The 12,978-nt window shown below is 40.1% G+C and overlaps 1 protein-coding gene across 1 annotated transcript in view; it reads left to right on the top strand.

Moving 5' to 3' along the window:
* The window catches only part of LOC114559983 (transcriptional enhancer factor TEF-1), a 114,119-nt gene that overhangs the window by 79,144 nt on the left and 21,997 nt on the right, over positions 1–12,978 (top strand). The window contains exon 9 of the mRNA XM_028585073.1: positions 4,256–4,429. Within this exon, the coding sequence (XP_028440874.1) occupies positions 4,256–4,429 (174 nt within the window). The remainder of the gene's footprint in view (positions 1–4,255; positions 4,430–12,978) is intronic.

The following is a 12,978-nucleotide window of genomic DNA, read 5'->3' as shown; positions in this document are numbered from 1 at the left end:
TAGCTTGAAATGGTACAAAGGTAAGTGGTGAACTGCCTGAGGTTAAAAAAAGTAAGGTTACCCAAAACTGAAAAATAATGTACGTTTCAGTATTTTACAAAAAAGCCTTTTTCAGGGAACAAGAAATGGGTAAACAATGTAAAGCTGTTCTGCAGCAATGGAGGTTGATCAAGCTTTGAAAGTTGGTACTACCAATTCCCACAGGTGTTCCAACTTCTCTGGATTACTTACAACCCCCTCTGTTTGTATAAAAGTATTGTTGGAACACACTGTGGTACCATACCCTCGTGAGCATTATTTGAACAGTATTGTACTGCAGAAAGTAGTGTGTTGCTATAAAAATGGCGGGAAAAAGGCAATTAACAATGGAAGAGAGACAGACCATTATAACACAAGAATGTTGGTCTTTCCTACAGAGAAATTGCGTAGAAAGTCAAGGTGTCAGTGAGTACAGTATTCTTCACCATCAAAAGGCACTTAGAAACTGGGGGAAACTCTGACAGGAAGAGGTCTGGCAGACCCAAAGCCACAACAGAATCAGAAGACAAGTTTCTGAGAGTCAACAGCTTGCGTGATAGGCGGCTCACAGGACAACAGCTTCGAGCACAGCTTAATAGTGGTCAAGTCTCAGTTTCAACTGTAAAGAGAAGACTTCGAGCTGCAGGTTTGATAGGTCGAGTTGCAGCAAGAAAGCCATTGCTAAGACGTCAGAATAAGAAAAAGAGGCTTGCCTGGGCCAAGAAACATCGTCAATGGACTACTGAAACTGGAAGAAGGTGCTATGGACTGATGAATCAAAATTTTAAATCTTCGGTTCATCACTCAGGATTTTTGTTCGCCGTCGAGTAGGCGAAAGGATGGTTCCTCAGTGTGTGACATCAACTGTCAAACATGGAGGAGGAAGCATGATGGTCTGGGGCTGTTTAGCTGGATCCAGGGTTGGTGATTTGTACGGAGTGAAAGGCACCCTGAACCAAAACGGCTACCACAGCATTTTGTAGCGCCATGCAGTGGATGCAAGATAATGACCCAAAACATAAGTCCAAGCTATGCCAGAACTACCGTAGGAAAAAAGAACAAGATGGTAAGCCTAAAAACATGGAGTGGCCAGCACAGTCCCCAGACTTAAACCCCATTGAGCTGGTTTTGGATGAACTGTACAGAAAAGTGAAAGCAAAGCAACCTACCACACATTTATAGGAACTTCTGCAACAGAGTTGGGAAGAACTTTCTGAAGAATATTTGATTTCCATTGTAGAAAAAATGCCACAAGTGAGTTAGAGTTCAGCTGTTAGATCTGCCAAAGGGGGATACTTTGATGAGTAAAAAATTTAGAATACATTTTTGTTTATAAATTGATTCCATGATTTTTTAACTTCAATTGTTCATTTGTTCTATTTTTTCATTTCAGAGTACAATAAGACATTGAACTGCGTGAATTTCAATAAAAACCTGGAAAAATTGGGGTGTTCTAAAACTTTCGACCAGTAGTGTAGATTGTTAAGAGCCGGAGAAATGAACGTCAATAAAGAGACTAGGAAACCAGGATAGTTTGAGAAGTATATTAATATACACAGAAACAGTGCGCACATAACGGAAACCAGTAGAGAGTCAATACATTGCATACAAACATGACATAAACAGTAAAATCACAAACAGTTTGCCCTGCACCAGACAGCCGGCCACATACACTGGCGCCATCTTGGTGAACAACAGCCCTCTCTTAAATCATCAGCATAAAAATTATCTTCACATTTCTTCAGTGTTACAAATGAATAGAGAGTGAACAACGGACCCAAAATTGAACCTTAAGGAACTCCCTTTTGAACTGCTAGGAAATTCGACTTTATACCATCCGTCACAATTGCCTGGGTTCTGTCACTCAGATTATTTTTAAACCACATGCAAGTGTCCCTAGCCAGACCCAATGATAATAATTTCCTCAACAAAATAGCATGATCAACCGTATCAAAAGCTTTCGATAGGTCAATAAACAGAGCCCCACAACATGATTTTTCATCCAGTGCTTTGACAATATTGTTAACAAGTAATGTAGTAGCTGTAATAGTATTGTGGTCAGGTCTGAATCCAGATTGATATTCAGGATGCAATTTTCATATATGAAAGCACACAACTTTCTATATACAGTTGCGTGCTTTCATATACCACTGGATAGTGGTAGGTTGCCGATAGTTATCAAGATAACTAGTGTCTCCACCCTTATGTAAAAGCAGCACACAGGCGGTTTTCCATACCTTTGGGATAATCCCCGTTGTTATTGTTAAATTAAAAATATGTTCAACACTTCAGAGATCAATGGAGCAGCAATAACCAACAGACCTGGGTCCACCCTATCAGCCCCTGTTGCCTGCTTAGTATCAAGGATCAACAAAGCATCAAGGACCTCATTCACAGTGAAAGGAGTCATTGAAAAACCATGCACATTAACATCTAAGTTGTCTTGCATAAATGCTTGATTGTCACTCGCTCCATCTATATAGTATTTGCACAATGGTTAGCAGTAGTAGTGGTTCTTTCAAAAAGAGAGCCAGCCTCAATAAAGTAGAGATTAAAATCATCAACAATTGTGTTTTTTATCAGTAATGGGCTCTGTGTCCAATGATATTTGCTTTAGAAAATGCAAAGACAGTACTGCTCTTCAGGGTTTTCTCTACCTTCCAAAATTTGGCCGGATTCCCACTACAGTCAGATAGGGTGGCAGGTAGAGAACTCCTCCAGTAACTGGTATATTACTCCAATGTATACCTTAACCGGGCTATTATCGGTTTAAGCGTCAACTGCCCTCCCCACTCCACTGAAGTGGTTTTTGAACCGGACATACGCGCGCTGTGTTCTCTTAATACATCAATGGCTGTGAGTCGTAGTCATTGCTATGACACCATACAACAAAACATTTGGGAGATGGCTAAACCGACTGTCCATGTCCGGGGCTGTCAACGCTGTGTCTCGGCACAAAAGTGGAGGGACCGAGCAGCCCCCGCTGCGGCCCCTGGCTAACGTTAATGTTAGTTAGCTAACAAAGTTAGCTTGCTAATTCCACCCGTTATAATGAGCCGAACAAGTTGTCAGTCATCTGGCGGGAACACTGTGCTGTGAGCAGTTTTTTAAAATTTTACTAATTTAGTGATCGGTCAGAATTTTGACCAGTATTATAATAACAATAATATTCTAAAATTCTACTATAGGCTTCTCTCTCTCTCTCTCTCTGTCTGTGACATGGATCAACACTATAATCATTTTTACCCCCTGCAGCAAGAGCAAATACGTCATGTCTTGAAGCAGTTAAGTTGTTCATTTTCATCTATTTAAAAAAACACACACAAAAAGTACATACAAACAATACAACTTAAATTACTTCAATGTTCAACAGGTCATAATCAAATTACTTTAGCTAGTAAGTAATAGGCCTTATCTAAAATGCCTATTTTAGTAGGCTAATAATATAAATATAAATAATGAAGTATAGGTTAGTTGGCTGTCAAATTTCACGTTACCGTGTAGCCTCGATAACCAACTCAAGGTAAACTAACATTGCAACATCTAGATTATTTCTGGAATCATGCTGAAATGTGACCTCTTTGAACACACCATTTCACACAATTCGCCAAGTCTAGCATTAGCCTGTAAGGCAAATCATAAATCAGAGAGCCTGCTGTCACCAGAGACGGTTTCTGTCACCGGTCATATTTTACATCCATGACTGTCACAGTGTAAGGCAGAGCGCAGTGGAGTTCTTCACCCGGCTGGAAGCTCTTTCTCTCAGCCAGGAGTAAAACTTTGGTTCCTGCTGCTGATGTTCCAAGAGCAGCACGCTTCCAAATAACGTAGTGACTATTTTTTTTTCACAGTCACAGTGCTCCATAGTGCCAGTAGGGGTCAACACCTTCATGGGATACCTTTCATTTCTGAGATGTGGGGACACCGTGATGTTGCTACAACCTGTGTGGTTTCTTGACTACTTAGTTCTTGCCCTGTTTGATTCTGTTAATAAGACATCAGTACAGCCCTTTATTGTCTCTCAAGGAAAAAATTTATTTGCAGTAGTGGGCAAAACCCCAAACACAACATACTGAATGAATTAAGGAATTCCCCTCTGATCTGTTTATCCACCTACGCTGTGTTGCTTCTGTCAATTTTTCTTTTGCTGTTGTTTTACCCAGGGTGAGATCAGCTCATGTTTGTACACTTTCTCTTTCTCCATCCTTGCCTCATTCAAAGTTTTCCCTCCCCTCAGTATAACAAGCACCTGTTTGTGAACATCAGCCAGAGCAGCCCGAACTACAGCGACCCCCTGCTGGAGTGTGTGGACATCAGGCAAATCTACGACAAGTTCCCGGAGAAGAAGGGCGGCCTCAAGGAGTTGTTTGGCAAGGGCCCACAAAACGCTTTCTACCTGATCAAATTCTGGGTGAGCAGACGAACACTTACCTACTTCCTGTTTACATGAGTTTTTCATTTTAGCACATACTTAATGTGTTATCTCTGTAATATTGCTGTGTAAAGGGCCTTTCAGACAATGGCAACGGCACTCCTGCCCTCTAAAACCCATTGTTTCCAATAACTTGTGCCGCGCCACTACTTCATTTCACTTTGTTGAGCAAAGCACAGGCGCAGCAGTACGCCGGCCGCAAGCTTGTACTGCTGCTCTGCTCAATTTATTTATCCTTTATTTAACCAGGTAGGCCGTTTGCAACGGCGACCTGGCCAAGAAAAGCATAAGCGTGCAGGACAACATACAGTTTCACATTCAATACAATACAGGAATACAGAATACAATAGGATACATAAAGTGCAGATTAATTAATAACTGATTAATTAATATGTAAATAGCATTACAAAGCTGGTGCAAAGTGAGGTGTAAGTAAGACTACGGATATGCGAAAACAGAGCATGAATGATGGAGACAGTGATCAGACAGGAGCTCAGACAGACGTACTTTGAAGGCAGTTAGTGAGATAAGGGTTTTGGGTTTCAGTTTTTTTTTAAGTGCATTCCAGTCATTTGCAGTGAAAACTGGAAGGAGTGGCGGCCAAAGGAGGGGTGGGCTTTTGGGGTGACCAAGGAGATGTAACTGTTTGAGCGCAGGTTACGGGTGGGTAAAGCTATAGTGACCAGTGAGCGTAGATACAGCGGGGCTTTGCCTAGCAGGGATTTGTAAATGAGTACCAGTGAGTTAAGAGACGAGTGTGTAACGAGGGCCAGCCAACTAATGCATAGCGGTTGCAGTTGCAGGTGTTATAGGGGGCTCTGGTCCCAAAATGAATGACACTATGGTAGACAACATCCAGTATTTTCAGGAGAGAGTTTGAGGCAGTTCTGTAAATGACATCACTAAAATTGAGTATTGGTAAAATTGTCATTTTCACCAAGGCAAGTTTGGCAGCATGAGTGAAAGAGGCCCTGTTGCGTTATAGGAAACCGATCCTAGACTTAACTTCAGATTGAAGGTGATTTATGTGTTGCTGCAAGGAACCAGACACCTAGGTATTTGTAAACCGCCACATTTTCTAGTTCCAACCCATTGAGCGTGATAATGCTAATAGTGTGGGCAGTGGGTGCAGCGAGCTATAGATGTGCGCTGAACCCAGTGGCAAGAAGAGTGCAAACCGTGTTTGGTTTTGATATCGGGTGATGATTCAGAAATGATGTTGGGAGACCTCAAAGATGACGACCAGTCCGGTGATTACAAATCAAGTGCAGCTTTATTCAAACAGTGAACAAACTTTCATGACACTGGCACAACCATGAGCATACAGACATGTCTGCCCAAAGGTGAACCACATGTACATCATAGTGAATACCTTTTAAACACTTTTTGTGCTTACACAGCATGAGACATCTATTTCAGTTGGAACAGTTTACTCTTAAACTACACCTTTTATGGCACGTGCTCCTAATAGATTCTCACATTCCTGGCTCCAATTCCTCTGTGTGTAAGTTGTACCCAAACTCATAATAGATTCTACACATTCCTGTGGGTGAAGGTTGTCCCCAGACTAGCCTTCTTGTGTAGTAAACTACATACAACATATAAAATACACTTGAAACATGTAGGCTGAAATATCCAACCTATCAATCCTCCCTTTTTTAAATCATGGTTGAGATACAGTCTAACATGCAATATGCTGTGATAGGAAACACTCTTAGCATATGGAATACACATTAAATGATGATTATATAAGAATATATTAGTTACAGAGTATATAAAATAACAATGCTTAATCATGGCAGAGGCGAAAACCTGGTGGCTGTTTCTTAACCAGGACAAAATTCCTCTGCGATCCCCTCATTAAAATACTGCCAGCCAAATCTTTGGGGCGATCACATTATTCTTTGTCATGATAGCATAGTTCCTCCATCATTTCCTACATGTTCTTAACCCATTTACATTGAATTTTTTATTCACATCTTTTAATCCACTTGTCACATGGACCCTCATCATCACTTGTTGTGGATACAATGAAGAAGACGCAGACCTGAGTCTCTGTCGATGAGCTGATTGGAAATGCACATGATTAACATTTGGAAAAAAACATTTCCAGAGTTGCAAAACTCTGTTGTTGGAATTAATTCTACTAACACTTGAGGCTTTCCTACAATTACCTCGTCAGTAGGTGACTCGTATTCAACTGTCATTCTTACTTCTCCGAAATCAATACAAGTAATATTAATACTATTTATGTAAAATGCCCTTGTCGCATTTGTTCTTAAAGGAAGTAATATACATTGCGTTTTTGTCATTGAGTGGAGTGATGTCATCCTTATGTCCAACACCCCCCCTCTTTAAACCTCATCTGTTTAACATTACTGTATAAACTAGACAGATGCTTAGCAGTAACATGACACTCACCAATATACTATCTAAAATAAACCCATGCCTATTTTAGTCAATACCAATTTCCCAATGCATTCAAATTTGGACCGATATTGCAATTATTCAACTCAAATAACCATTTCAACTACTTGAAATTGTAAACATTTTGAAATATGAAAATTATCTTAAACTCTTCAGATTTTACCTCTTTTACTCAATAAGCCAAAATTGTAATCACTATTAAAAATTCAATGAATTGCACAGCTCCGCTCTGGAGTCAGTGTAAGTTGTATTACCTTCTAACAGTTACAGTAACACCACTTTTCAGCTTATGCAGAATAGTGACCTTTACGTCAGATTTCTAAACCTCTATGTATGTTACAAAATATACTAATTTTGATACCCAATTGGTTGTGATGAATGGATGTCCCTTTAACATATGTAGCACTAATGTCGCCGGAACATTCAATACAAATTTGACAGAATGTATATCACCAGGTACAGACAAAATGTCATTTTTCACTACCAAGTTGCTTAATATTGAGACATCTCTTAACCCTTCATATAGGTGTGTTTACCTATGTGTTTACCTATGTAATAACCTTATTTCAAAATAATTACTTCTTTAGAGTATGTATGTTTCCAAAATGTGTACTTGTCGGTGCAGTACCTCCAAAATCCAGTCTCTCACTCCCCCCCTCTGTTTCTCAGTCCGTCTGCAGGCTGTTGATCTGTTCTTCCTTAAGGATAAAATTCAATGAATTGCACATCTTCCTTTAGACAGAGTCTATTGATATGGACAGAGACCTCAGGGTCATCTCCACCCTGGCCTCTTGCATTGTCACATTCTTGCTTTTCAGTCTCTGTACTGAACTGCAACTCCAGTTCATCTGTTGAATATTTCACCAAAGTACTTTTCGAACATGAGTGACATTACTTCCTTAATGTCAGTTGCTGATCATACCTCGAAAACCATCTGGGTGTCCATTTCCACCATGGGCAGTTGAAAGTCTGCGGCCTCTCCCTCTCAGCTCGTTCTGTAACACCAGATGTGTTTCTGGTGCTGGTGTCTAATGGAGGGGGCCCATGTTGCCCACTGAATGGAATAAAATACTGAGCCCAGGATTCGTGATCCCGATTCAGCTTTTTACTGGTCCTGCAGCTTGGAGAAGTGAGACGGCCCGCTCTGACACATCGAGGCCCTGAATAAACACAAAACACAACTCCTCCAGAAGCATTATTTGTGCTTTACTCATTTTCATTTTAGTTTTCTTGATTCTCTTTCTACGTTGTAATCTATGACACTGATTCAAAATGTTGCAACAAAACAGTAATAGTATAGGAACTTCATTATGCTAATTCAAAAGTACATTTATCTTTCTCTGGTCTATAAAGCTGTTAATCATTCGGCTTCTTTTTCCTTTTTTTTTTCTTTAGGCCTGAGCCTTGTTTCACATACTTTTATCCTCAAATCTTTCCCCTTCTTAACTTATGCTTCAGAAGCAAGCATAACTAAGGCACATCTTGTTCTGGTTTTCTTTGTAATGTTAGAGTCTGGCATGACATCTTACTATAATTTTGATCCATTTTGAAATTGCAGATACACAAAACACTTAAACAAAACAAGACAAAAACTCACAAACAAGTACGCTGCACCTGATCCCAAAATTGGAGTCGGTAATGGTCAGTTTTTAATCTTTACTGGCTATGTCCCCTCATTGAATTCAACTCCTAAACGTCTGTGCACTCCAAAATAATCTGGTTTGAACTAGTCAAATCTTCTCTTACGCCTTATGCGTCACAATCACTCATCACATTCATTTCGACTCTGTGTACTGAACCTCTTCCCAAACGAAGCACCAATCACACAGAAGTCCGCACCAAAATCACGTACTAATCAATGTCACCCACCATGGGACATCGGTAATATTTGGGCCACAAACACACTAGGGCTTCTTTCATCCCTGTCTCAATAACAAGAAAACAACAGATACGTTTCTGTCCCTCAACGCTAGATTTGATGAAGGTAACATCAGCTGTCAACAATTCAAACACCATTTAAACTTTCTGGAATTTACTCACTCATTTTAGTCTTACCCCAATTAATAATTTCATATCTCCATCCTTTCCTTCCCATCAAACAGTTATTTCACAGACAAGCTAAAAAGGGAGAAAACTCTTTCATTCACACTGAATGAAACAGCTACTCACCTCTCATTAGATCTGTATCCTGTTTGTGACACCAATTGATATCTGGGAAATGTCTGGAAAGGAGATGGAGACTGAACAAATGCGGAGTACAATGAGTTCAGACTAATATAGCTTTATTCACACAACAAACAAACATACTTTCATGAAAGAGAGAACAGTTGACATGCACCAAATGTATATGCCAAGGTTTCTCCTAGAAAGGAAGATAACCATGTGTACACCCTCCTAAGAGCATGTACCCATAGTGTCTCCACGAACATCAGAATAACTCCTCCTTTATACTTTTTGTCCTCACACACTTCAAGCTATCTATTTCAGTGCAACAGTTTACTGTGAGTGAATGTTGTCCCCAGACTATCCTTCTTGTGTAGTACACTACATACAACATATAAAATACACTTGAAACATGTAGGCTGAAATATCCAACCTATCAGGTTTGAAAGCCTATAAGTCTTACTGTATTATTGTGAAGTTTGGACTACGGAGTCCCTATTTAGTGCTGTGTTAAAGTGTCTTAATCACAGTGTTATTTGTGTCTTATACTGCTGGGACCTATTCGTGTTAAGTTATGTGCTATAGTGGATACATTAAATGAGTTCTCCTTTTGTCAAAAAGAACGCAATACACAATGGAGTTCTGAGTTGATGAAAGGATTTAATTGTCTCCCCACTGGCAAATTAAATTTCATCCTTTTTGCTTTGCCTGCTTGGTTTGCTTCTCTCTTTCCCTTTTCCTAACCACATGCACATTCACTCGCACACATATCTACACACCCTTACCGGCAATTACGGCACTCTTTAAATTCACAGATAGCATGTTAGCATTGATTACTAATCGTTATCACTAAAGTTAAATAAATAAATAAAAAAGTAAAATTTAAAAACAGTTGTCTTTGATTATTATTTGGGTATATGTGTTGTAATAACAGCTAGTTGCAGCAGGTCAGTACTCTGATTCACTCCTTCGCTGTTCACCGAATAAATGTGAGATCCAGTAAATATCTGCATCTTGCTGTTTCAGATTCCTAATATGGGTCTAATGAAATTAAACAACTATTATCAGTTGACTTGTTGACAGTTTGTGCTGAGATAGGCCTACACATTAATAACAATGATAAATTATAACGTTTGTGTATGACTGACATGTTTAATTTTTACCCCCAAAACAGAATAAAGTGTTAAATGTGGTCATGCCAGTTTGTTGTACATCAGTTAGGTAATGGTATGTGAGGCAAAGATTAACCTACTTTACTGTTTCGAGGCTTGCATTTGCCCATGTATCAAGCACACAGATGTATGGACCCACAGATGCACAACTCAGGTACAAAAAATGCCAAAAACAGTTTATTAGAGACTGAATAAACTCACAAGCAAAAGTGTCCAAATCAGCAGGCAAACAGGGTGATCCGAAAAACAGGCAGTGGTCAAAATCCAGGGAAACAACAAACTCAAAAACAGGACACTAGTAAACCGCTTGAAGGCTGAACACAAAGGAAGCAGACAATCTCACACTGGGGCAAGGGGAAGACTGAACTTAAACAGGAGAGACAATGAGACACAGGTGCAGCACATTAGGGCGGGGACATGTAATCACAATGGAGGGAAAAAAAAGACAACAGGAAGTAAAGAAGAACACTAACAGAAACCTTCAAAATAAAACCGGACATGGAAAGAATCTACAACAAGGAGACCCGAACGTAAAACAATAACTTGCCCCCGGAGCGGGCATGACACCATGTTAAATTGTGATATCACCAGTATGGACGTATATTTCTCTCATATGTTAACCTGTGTTAACTTAGACTAAAAGTCCAATATATAGATATAAATCACAAAACCATTTCAACAGTGTGTAGTGTAGTGGTATAGATGATGTAGAAGCTAGTCTGTCAACTTTTTTTGTCCATGACATCCAAGGTTCGAATCCCAGCTAGATACCAGCGTTTTTTTTTTGTGTTAATACAATATGTCTCGTATTTGTGTGGATAATGATTAAACGGACATGTATTACACATAAACTGGTAATGTTTTCAGTGATATTATTGCGGCATATAAAACTTAAAAACTAATCCAAACGTAGTCAGCGTCACGCTGAACCATTGCACTTGATGGAATGTCTTTATTGATCCATTTCACAGGCTTAGCAAGAAACAGCACTTACTTGTATTGATCATTTCATAAGCCGTGCAAAGATACCTCAGACAGTGCAGTAATAGAAGATACCAACGGTGACGGTCAACAGAAAGTTTCTCCAGGTGCTCACCCTGCAGCAATCATCCCAACACCTGGTCAAACCCGCACAAGTGAACACACACACACACACTAATACAGTCAACACACCCCGGTGACACCCACAGTAATCAGCGACGTCACTAAGCGCATGCACATACACAATAGCGCAAAAAAGGAGGAAAGATAATAAGACTAATCAAACCCAATGTATGGCTCCTACAGATATCCTTTATTTTGTCTCACTTGTGAAACTCTGGCACTTGAGGGGCGGAGGCAGAGCAGAATGCTCTTCAAAAGTAGGCAGGGCCTTGTTGAATATTCACTGATTTCATGCAAATATCACCAGTTAACATGATCACCAGCAAAACTGGCACACCGGGACCTGTGCAGGAGAGAAAGACCTTTTAAAAGTCTTAGTGTGTTCAGCTCTCAGTACGTTTGTAGCTTCTAACTGAATCTCTGTGGTTTGAAATTTAGTTTCTATATCTGATTCATGTTCCCTTATAGGAGTCATGTTAAGTGATGAAGTGATGAAGACCCAACATTTCTTGATTTTGGTTCTTTATAATAAAATAACAGGGGACTTTTATTGTGAAGAATTCATAGGAAATTAAACCTCTCTATAGCCTCTGCTTTGACCACTCACTTAGCCAGCTTACTCCAGCGCTACCACATCGCTGTGTTGATAGGTCTGGCAATGCGAGACTACTAATAATAAATGGAGACGACGTAAGAGCAGGGATGTCTGTAGTAATATTCAACATATTTGTGAATTTGGGCATGTTTAATGAAACAAAAAAAAAGGTTGTATACTAGCGGCTGCCTTTTCCAGGCAACCACATAGAGCTCAAGACAGCCGGGGATTTAAGTGTGGTAGCAAAGGGGAAAAAACAGCAACACATCACTGGTTGGATGATTATACCAACCAAAAATTAGATAAATCTGATAAACCCCCTGCGATGGAATGTACATAAAATACATGAAAAACACAGACAATTAAAAAATGTCCGACTTCCGGTTGGGCGGGGCTAATTAAAGCAAATTGGAAATATGTCCAAAGTAATGAGGGCAGGTACCAACTTTTGTGAGCAACTATGTCCAAATCGCTGTATAGTCTCGCAATTCTTGCAGTTATGTTCCTAAAGATGAGAACAGTGAACAATGTGATGAAAGCATCAAAGGAACTTTTTCCGAACCATGTCATGTGTTTGGGGGGCGCTATAGAGCCCACTGGCCACGCCCAAGTCAAATCACTGCAGAAGCCAATTTTTGTGCTGGAGAAGATGATGCAACCAAGGCGGTGGTGATTATAAATCAAGAGAGAAGAAGGGTAAGAAGGGTAATTTTTCCATAGACTTCTAAAGAAACAGACTTCTTTTTGCAACCAGTGGAGTCACCCCTGCTGGAAATTAGATACAATGCAGGTTTAAAGCTTAGTTTATGGTAGCCGCAGTGTTCCCAGCGCCACGGCTGTCATTTCCAGCGCGAATGTTCCACAAGCTGTTGTGGTCGTGCACCTCTGAATTTTTGTAACTATGCACCCACTGCGCACGCTGCACTTTCAATTCAACACGGTCGGCTGGGAAAGAGCAGGTTTGCCTCTACAAACATCTGTATGATTCTTCATGTACAGACCACAGGGAGTCAAACAGCCTTAAATATGTGGTCAGAGAGAGACACGACACTGGGAAAAGAGTGTGG

The sequence above is a fragment of the Perca flavescens genome, chromosome 8 (genome assembly GCF_004354835.1).
Source record: "Perca flavescens isolate YP-PL-M2 chromosome 8, PFLA_1.0, whole genome shotgun sequence".
Taxonomy (NCBI): domain Eukaryota; kingdom Metazoa; phylum Chordata; class Actinopteri; order Perciformes; family Percidae; genus Perca; species Perca flavescens.
The sequence above is the reverse complement of the archived record's forward strand: the minus strand, read 5'-3'. Positions and strand labels throughout refer to the sequence as shown.